Genomic DNA, 9442 nt, shown 5'->3' with positions numbered 1-9442 from the left:
CAGTTATGATGTGTGCAATGTCATTACGCAGACATTATGTTAACACACATTATCATAGCATTATGTTGGCAGTCTACTGTAACTGCAGCCATGTATAATATGACTGGTCTCCTTGGTTTTTAATTCTTAAAATGTTCCGAACCAAAATCGCCCAACCAAGGATAATTTAGCTATTTGATTTTGGATTTTAGGGTGCTTTAGGTATACATTTTTTGTGGATGAAACATTGAATTTGACTTACTGGTATAAGTCCATAGAAACAGAGTTTCATACATGGATAAATAGAGAGTCAAAAAATAAATCAAAAGGAAGTTTGTTTTAAAGGGTAGGTCCTATATCTGAGAGCTATAGGAAAGATAAGGAAATTATTTATAGTTTTTTTTACCCATATTTAAGCCATTTTTGGGCACTAAACTACTTCCATATACAGTATACTTCCATTATTTTTTTAAACTGGTACAGGGATACCTTCAGACTAGTCTTGTGAGGCTTGAAGGTGTTTTAAAGCACAACCTGGTCTCATAGACCTAACATATTTGTAACACTCAGATTAGTATGATAAGGCAAAAATTAAATGAGAGTGGTTGGTCATATAACGCGAATGTCTAGCAAACCTAAGGTTGTGTGTTTGAATCTCATCACGGACAATTTTAGCTAATTAGCAACTTTGCAACTACTTACTACTTTTTAGCTACTACGGAGCTATTTGGCATGTTAACTAACCCTTCCCCTAACACTAACCCTAACCGTAACCATTTAACTTAACTCCTAACCTTAACCCTAACCCCTAACCCTAACCCCCTAGCCTTGCTAACATTAGTCACCTAGCTAATGTTAGCAACAACAAATTCGTAATTCGTAACATATATGTTTTGCAAATTCTGAACATATTGTATGAAATGGATGATGGACATCCACAAATTAATACATACCATATGAAACGTAACATACAGTATCATACTAAATGGAGTGTCTCGGCTTTACGTACAGAATAATACAAAATGCTCTGAGACCAGGTTGCAGCCTAGAGAAAAACAACCAACATGTACATGTTTGTGAGAGTCTCACCTTTCCATAGAGAAAGAGTGTGCAAAGCTGTCATCAAGGCAAAGAGTGGCTACTTTGAAGAATCTCAAATATAAAATATAGTTTAATTTGTTTAACAATTATTTAGTTACCACATGATTCCATATGTTTTATTTCATAGTTTTGATGTCTTCACTATTATTCTACAATGTAGAAAATAGTAAAAATAAAGAAAAACCCTGGAATGAGTAGATGTGAACAAACTTTTGTCTGGTAGTGTACGTGTAGGTAGAGGTAAACTACGCATAGATAACTATGCATAGATAATAAGTAGAGAGTCGCAGCAGCGTAAAAATGGGGGGGGGGGGGGTAGCAATTTGCAAATAGTCGGAGTAGCCATTTGGTTAGCTGTTCAGGAGTCTTATGGCTTGGGGGTAGAAGCTGTTAAGAAGCCTTTTGTACCTAGACACGCCTGCCACGTGGTAGCAGAGAGAACTATGAGTAGGGTCTATGACTAGGGTGGCTCGAGTCTTTGGCAATTTTTAGGGCCTTCCTCTGACACCGCCTGGTATAGAGGTCCTGAATGGCAGGAAGTTTGGCGTCAGTGATGTACTGGGCCATACGCACTACCCTCTGTAGTGCCTTGCGGTCGGAGGCCAAGCAGTTGCCATACCAGTCAGGATGCTCTCGATGGTGTAGCTGTAGAACTTTTTGAGGATTTGAGGACCAATGGCAAATATTTTCATTCTCCTGAGGCATTGTCGTGCCCTCTTCACTACTGTCTGGTACTACACTGCCAGGTCTCTGACCTCCTCCCTAGAGGCTGTCATCTCATCAGTGATCACTGTTGTGTTGTCTGCAAACTTAATTATGGTTTTGGAGTTGTGCTTGGCCATGCAGTCATGGTTGACCAGGGAGTACAGGAGGGGACTGAGCACGCACCCCTGAGGGGCCCCCGTGTTGAGGATCAGCGTGCCAAATGTGTTGTTACCTACCCTGACCACCTGGGGGCAGCCCATCAGAAAGTCCAGGATCCAGTTGCAGAGGGAGGTGTTTAGTCCCAGGGTCCTTTGCTTAGTGATAAGCTTTGAGGGCACTATGGTGTTGAATGCTGAGCTGCAGTCAATGAATAGCATTGTCACGTAGGTGTTCATTTTGTCCAGGTGGGAAAGGGCAGTGTGGAGTGCCATACAGATTGCGTCATCTGTGGTTCTGTTAGTGCGGTTTGCAAATTGGAGTGGGTCTAGGGTTTCTGGGATAATGGTGTTGATGTGAGCCTTAAAGCACTTCATGACTACAGACGTGAGTGCTACGGGTCGGTAGTCAATTAGGCAGGTTACCTTGGTGTTCTTGGGCACAGGGACTATGGTGGTCTGCTTGAAACATGTTGGTATTACAGACTCGGTCAGGGAGAGGTTGAAAATATCAGTGAAGACACTTGCCAGTTGGTCAGCGCAGACACTTGCCAGTTGGTCAATCTTAGTCCTGTATTGACACTTTGCTTGTTTGATGGTTCGTCAGAGGGCATAGCAGGATTTCTTATAAGCGTCCGGGTTAGAGTCCCACTCCTTGTAAGCGGCAGCTCTACCCTTTAGCTCAGTGCGGATGTTGCCTGTAATCCATGGCTTCTGGTTGGGGTATGTACGTACGGTCACTATGGGGATGACATCATCGATGCACTTATTGATGAAGCCAGTGACTGATGTGGTGTACTCCTCAATGCAATCGGAAGAATCGCAGAACATATTCCAGTCTGTGCTAGCAAAACAGTCCTGTAGCTTAGCATCTGCGTCATCTGACTACTTCCGTATTGAGCAAGTCACTGGTACTTCCTGCTTTAGTTTCTGCTTGTAAGCAGGAATAAGGAGGATAGCGTTATGGTCAGATTTGCCAAATTAAGGGCGAGGGAGAGCTTTGTACGCATCTCTGTGTGTGGAGTAAAGGTGGTCTAGAGTTTTTTTTCCCTCTGGTTGCACATTTAACATGCTGGTAGAAATGAGGTGAAACGGATTTAAGTTTCTCTGCATTAAAGTCCCCGAACACAGAGCGCCGCCTCTGTATGAGCATTTTCTTGTTTGCTTATGACCTTATACAGCTCGTTGAGTGTGGTCTTAGTGCCAGCATCGGTTTGTGGTGGTAAATAGACAGCTACAAAAAATATAGATGAAAACTCTCTTGGTAGATAGTGTGGTCTACAGCTTATCATGAGGTACTCTACCTCAGGCGAGCAAAACCTCGAGACTTCCTTAATATTAGATTTTGTGCACCAGCTGTTATTTATAAATAGGCACAGACCGCCACCCCTTGTCTTACCGGAGGCAGCTGTTCTATCTTTTGCCGATGCACAGATCGGACCTCATCCAGTTTATTATGCAATGATTACATATTGGCTAATAGGACTGATGGTAGAGGCGGGTTACCCACTCGCCGTTGGATTCTTATAAGGCACCCCGACCTACGACCCCTATATCTTCGTCTCTTCTTCATGTGAATGACAGGGATTTGGGCCTTGTCCGGTGTCTGAAGTTAATCCTTTGCGTCCGACTCGCTAAAGAATCAATCTTCGTCAAGTACGAGATGAGTAATCGCTGTTCTGATATCCAGAAGCTCTTTTCGATCATAAGAGATGGTGGCAGAAACATTACGTACAAAATAAGTTACAAATAACGTGAAAAAACACACACAATTGGTTAGGAGTCCGTAAAACAGCAGCCAACTCCTCCGGCGCCATTATACATTATTACATTATCTGCTCACCGATTTGAAGGCTCCAATGCCGTTCCACCTAAAACACAGCCAAAACATCTGTTATAGATGCGGTAAAGAGGTCTTGGAACTCGACCAAAACAATGGAATTGCCATGGAAACGCGTGGGGGAATCTCCTTATTACCCCCCAGCAAAATTTGCCTACATTAGACTATTGTTTATAAGTGTATTTCAATCTATACGAATATCCACTTTGTTTGATAAGATCTGTTTAATGTGCGCCAATTCGAGGTCCTTCTTCTATCCCCCACAGTCTGCGTTCCATTGACCTCTTTACCGCATCTTTGAGGTGTCTATTGTCAGTTAACGCTTGATCTGATTGAATCTAGTCCTAAATGACTGTGAACTGTAGCAAGCAACTGTGTATACTAATTCTTTGAGAGGGTGGTGGCACCTGTGTTGTGTCATTGGAAGGTCTACGCTATTGTAAATCTGACCACTAGGTGGCAAACCATCATTGTGTTGCTGCAAAAAAATATAAAGTCAATGTAATAAATATTTACAACCAACACCATGTGTTATAAATCCTTTATTTAGAAACATAAATTACACATTTAAGGCCTGACATTTGCATGTGTATAAAACTACAAAAATAATACCATATATAGCCCTATTATGAGGTGGGTAAAACTGTTGCTGTGTGATGCTTGTCATTTCATCTGAAGCAGTGAGAAACCCATGAAAGGAGTTTTCAGAAATTAAGTTAGTGTCATCAAACATTAAGTGAAAAAACAAGACCGTTCCGTTTCGGTAAGGACTTCTCAGGAATAAAGATCATTTTTTGGCACCATAACCTTGGTTGTCAAGGTATCCATGCATGAGACTGGATTTCCTGGCCCCTGATTGGTGGACTGGGGTGTGAGGTTAGCATGGTTGGTTGTTGATATTGGTCAGCAGTTTGTGATATGGGGCCTTGTAAAGGGCAGTGAAAGCCCCAGGAGCCATTGTGCCACGCCCATCCTCATCCACATGGCCCATCAAGATGTAGGGCATTCCTGAGAAATAGATTAAAAATAAATGTACTAGGCATTCCGACAATACTGTCTATGATGACACAACAGAATTGAATGTCAGCAGTATGTACGCATTTGTGCGTGCAAAATATTGTACATGCTAGTCAGATTGACTGGGAAGAAAAATAGGGTACCTCTGCGGATGACAGGACACTTCTTGCAGGCTGACACCAGTTTGACAGACATGTTCTCTCCAGCCTGGGTGATGGTCAGCCGGCCAGCCTTGTAGGCCTTGATGAGAGACACACCGATATAGACGCTGCCCTGAGGACCAGGGGTCAGCGCTGTCACCTTACCCGTGATCACTGAAAGAGAGAGATAGATAGATTAGATGTGCACTGGTGTAGCTGTGTTTATGTACTGTATATGGTGTGACTGCTGTGTTTAATTGCCTAAGAAATGCGGTGAACTTGCTGTGAACTCAGAATTGCTGTGTAATGATGGTACAGATTGTTAAGCTTGATTAATTTGGCTATCCAGTGGTCTGGAGTGGTCTAGTGGTCTAAGCTACTCCTGCTGGAGCACATGTTCCATGTACTGCTGCCAGCATGGGTTCAAATCTGACCCACTGCCCTTTCAGCATTCTCTCTCTCTTCTACCTTTCACCTCTCTCGATCCAATAATCATACAAAATATATTTTTTTATTTGGCAATGATGCTGCTGTCTAGTGGAACTCACCAAATTCGCTGGCACAAAAACTGCTCTTGATGTTTCCATCCCTCTTACATGCCTTTGCACACAGTGGGTTCAGGGGAACTAGAAAATAACACACATATGTCACACAAACACACAGACTTATGTCTATATAAACTCAGCTCTTGCTAAACCAGTGCTGCAGCTTCTCTTACCTGGCCTCTTTCCGTCTGGTCTAGTCACTCTGGTCCTGTCTGAGCCTGGCCTATTTGGTGGGCGGGTCCTGACTGGTTTGACTGGTTTGGGTTTGACAGTGTGCTCCTTGGGCTGTGGGGTTGAGGGGGCCTGGTATCTGTCTGTAGTGGGTGGCTTGGTGGTAGTAGTTGTTGTGATGACTGTTCTCTCAGGTAGGATGGGTTTGACTGCAGGCCTTCTGGGGACTGACTCTATACGAGGTCCTGATCCTGTATTGTCTACTGTGGGGGTTCTGGATCCACGGGGGACGCTGGTGTAACTGGCCATGAAGCCATCGGATGTCACGCTGAGGTCAGACACAAACTGCACAAGGAGCACGTTCCCATTGGTCACAATGGTTCTGTGGGCGGAGAGTGATACAGAGGGAGGATTGGATCAGAGTGGAGTACAGTGAGATGTATGCTCGCAGCTAAAGGAAGTTCCAAAGACAAACAGACATACTGGTGTAGGATCTTCATTTTAGCCAGTTTCTACAGCAGGAAAATAATCCTGCAATAACAGGAAAGGTGAATTATTATGTGGATTAAAATTAATAATAAACATTTTTTGTAGGGGTTGATACATTTTTCATAATTAAGTTAAAATCAAGTCTGAAATTTCAAAGGGTAAATTATAAACTTCAGAAGCCTTTTTAAACCTCAAATTCACTGCATTGAAGGAAAGTTCTCCTGCAACAGGGTGATCAAATTAAGATCCAACATCTGTATATCATCATAGACTTAGACCACAGATAAATATAAGCGTAAACACAGGAAGTCAGACAAACACACAAACAGAGTACATTCTTGTACCACTCACTGGGGGCTGACGTCTCCACAGTATTTTCCAATGAGTCGAGAGTCATCTTTCTCTCCACCGTTGAAGAAGGCCACATAGTCAAAGCGGCAGTAACTGTCTGACTCCAAATCAAATTTATCAAACTTCACCTCAATCACCTAACCCACAGACAGAAATAAACAGAATGACAAATACGTTACTTACTAATAACATCACTTGAATCTCCAATATATTTATACATTTAGGTGCACATTCGGTTCTGTGGTTTGTGCAACACAATGACAGCATAATTTACAGACGTCCATGCAGAATAAGGAGCATGAAAATCTGAGCATTGTGGGTAAGGAATGACCTGATCAGGCTCTACTGTGACGAGCCAGGAGCAGCTGATGCCTGCTGGGTAATTCTTCTCAGGCCAGTTGGGTGTTTTTACTTCACCCTGGGCTTTTGTCATCTTGCCTCCACAGAATTGGTGATCTGAAATTATTCATAAACAGATCAATAAATAATCAAGTGAATACAGGATTTGACATTGGTATTAGCCTTTGATACAGTGAGCTAATGGACATGGGAAATTAGAAAGCTGTTGTTCCTTAGAAAAGAGCCCAAGTTATACTGTAAAGCTCACCATCCACATGTGGTTTTCCTCCATTGAAGTAAGCAAGGAAGCCCCTCCCTCCAGTCTCAGAGTCAGACACCATCTCCAGCATCATGGTGTTGGTGGTGGAGATGAGAGTACCCGGCCTGAACGTTCCACAGAACCTCCCCAGTTTCTGCACCATGTTGGAGTGGCCGTTGTACACATCCAGGTAGTCATAACGACACATGGCGTCGGCCTCCATGTCGAAGATGCGGAAGGAGAGCATGACCACATTGCCTTCTGGGACCTGGAGTTCAGAGAGGGCAGAAAAGGCTTTAAGTCAGTCTCTAGGCAACATTCTGAGTAATAGAGGAGTGATATGTAGTGCAGGGCTAGTGACTCACTGTAATACGCCAGGTACATTTGCTGTTGGGTTTGTAGTAGCTTGGAAATCCTTCACTGCCCACAAAGCCTGAGTCTGCAACCATGTCTCCTCCACAGTGAAACACAGGCCTGAGAGAGAGCAGGGTGGGAACCCAGTGTTGTGGTAAGCATTAGCCAGCGTTTATCATATGCTGTATATAATACATTAACCTTGAGTTTGTGACTCTCGTGCATGTGCACACACACATGCACACACACGTGCACGCACACACACACACACAGACAGAAAATCATACACACACACACATCCTGACGTACAAGTATTGTGACTCACCTCCTCAACAGAAAATCTCTAAATCCCTAAGGCACCCCAATGATAATGCCTCCCCTTGGCACACTGGTTTCATGAGAATTGGGAGTGTGTGGGGGGGGGGAGTATAGACAGGATGGGGACTGGACAAAGATAGTGGGGGTTATGGTGTCCTTGACTGGGGGGATGGAGGTTGACAGGATGAGGACTAAGTTAGTGGGGGTTATGGTGTCCTTGACTGGAGCTTCCTCAAGGAGACCTCCCCTTAAATGTGTGCTTTAATTTCTCCCTTCTGCTTGTCCCAGTTTCTAACCCCGGCATGTCCAAGTCTGCTCCAATATGTAATCCAAACTCCTTTTTCAAAATAACACAAAGCTTGCTTTATACAACGGAAAAATCCCAAACCTAGCCTATTGCCAGAATACTTTCATGGATAAATATATTATTTTATGCCAGAGGCTTCACAGAAAGTCATGGGGACAGACACATTGGAGACTGTCTGTACAGAAGACAGAGCTGCTGGGTGCACTTCTAACAGCTGGGTCTTGTCAACTGGGCTGAAGCAAAATAAGTCATCCCTTTTATGGAGTGTCAAAAAAGCTAAATAAAGACATTCTCAACAAGAAACGAAACAAACGTTGTTCTCATTGGCCACTTGTTAAGAAAACCAGTCAATTACCATTATTCCAACCTGAGAAACTTTTCCAGGGCTCTAGCCAATACAGACCAAATCTAGAGCTCATTGAGAAAGTTCACATTATAGGAGCTCAGACATGCAGAACCCCAGCAGAGAGAGAGGCCAGCTGATGAGAGCCTAGATGTCCAGTCAGTCCTGATCCAACCCCACACAGGCACATACAGACAGAACCCAAAGCATTAACATCTGGGGGAGCTCAACCACATCAACATCATGGACCAGTCAGTCACAACCACAACAACACTCCCATACCCCCAAGCAAATATACACATGCAGGAAGCTCGGATAGGGAGTTTTGAGCACACTGCGTGAAATCTGAACATGGCACACTAACAAAAGTACTCTGTGCACTCTCTAGAAATGGCTATGGTATATTTAGAACCATATAAATAATGTAAAGTGCATCCTTGTGGATATTGCCCAAATGGAGCCATCACTGTAAAGCCTCTTGCAAACAGACATTACACACACACCAACAACCTCATACACCCATATTCCCTACCTGGTGTAGTTAGTCCCTGGCTGGCTCTGGCTCTGGCCCTGTGCCCATCCTAAACAGAGAGCCAGGAGAACAGAAAGACCCCAGATACAATCCTCACACTTCATAATGCCGAAAGCAGACACAGTAAGAGGGCAAACCAGAAGAAAGAGACGGGAGCAAAGAGTGGAGAGAGATGGAGGACGTGGGGAGGGAGCCACAGGAAGAGAGAGAGTGAGGGAGAGAGAGAGAGAGAGAGAGAGAGAGAGAGAGAGAGAGAGAGAGAGAGAGAGAGAGAGAGAGAGAGAGAGAGAGAGAGAGAGAGAGAGAGAGAGAGAGAGAGAGAGAGAGAGAGAGGAGAGAGAGAGAGAGAGAGAGAGAGAGAGAGAGAGAGAGAGAGAGAGAGAGAGATGCTAAGAGGGTAGAAGGAACTAGAAGGAGTCATGACGGGGGAGACAACGCAAGGGGGAGGGGAGTGTTTAATTAGAACCAGATGCTGTCTCAATGTTAACATTTGCCTC

General features: G+C 43.9%; 1 protein-coding gene across 1 annotated transcript; it reads right to left on the bottom strand.

Annotated features, from left to right (window-relative positions):
- Positions 1-4307: 4307 nt before the first annotated feature.
- LOC129863993 (procollagen C-endopeptidase enhancer 2-like) lies at positions 4308-9160 on the bottom strand. Its single transcript, XM_055936506.1, has 9 exons — positions 8946-9160; positions 7457-7565; positions 7101-7359; positions 6825-6949; positions 6494-6630; positions 5656-6035; positions 5486-5563; positions 4941-5111; positions 4308-4788 (listed from the first exon to the last, which is right to left on the bottom strand). Exons 1-9 carry the CDS (start codon positions 9047-9049, stop codon positions 4658-4660), a joined length of 1494 nt encoding a protein of 497 aa, XP_055792481.1. The 5' UTR covers positions 9050-9160; the 3' UTR covers positions 4308-4657.
- Positions 9161-9442: the final 282 nt, after the last annotated feature.

This window comes from Salvelinus fontinalis, chromosome 10, assembly GCF_029448725.1.
Source record: "Salvelinus fontinalis isolate EN_2023a chromosome 10, ASM2944872v1, whole genome shotgun sequence".
Lineage (NCBI taxonomy): Eukaryota > Metazoa > Chordata > Actinopteri > Salmoniformes > Salmonidae > Salvelinus > Salvelinus fontinalis.
The sequence above is the reverse complement of the archived record's forward strand: the minus strand, read 5'-3'. Positions and strand labels throughout refer to the sequence as shown.

Coding starts and splice junctions, on each gene's coding strand:
- LOC129863993 (XM_055936506.1), bottom strand. CDS start 9,049: ATGAAGTGTGAGGATTGTATCTGGGGTCTTTCTGTTCTCCTGGCTCTC. Junction 6,950..7,100: donor AGGAAAACCACATGTGGATG/GTGAGCTTTACA, acceptor GAATAATTTCAG/ATCACCAATTCTGTGGAGGC. Junction 5,564..5,655: donor ACCAGACGGAAAGAGGCCAG/GTAAGAGAAGCT, acceptor GTTATTTTCTAG/TTCCCCTGAACCCACTGTGT.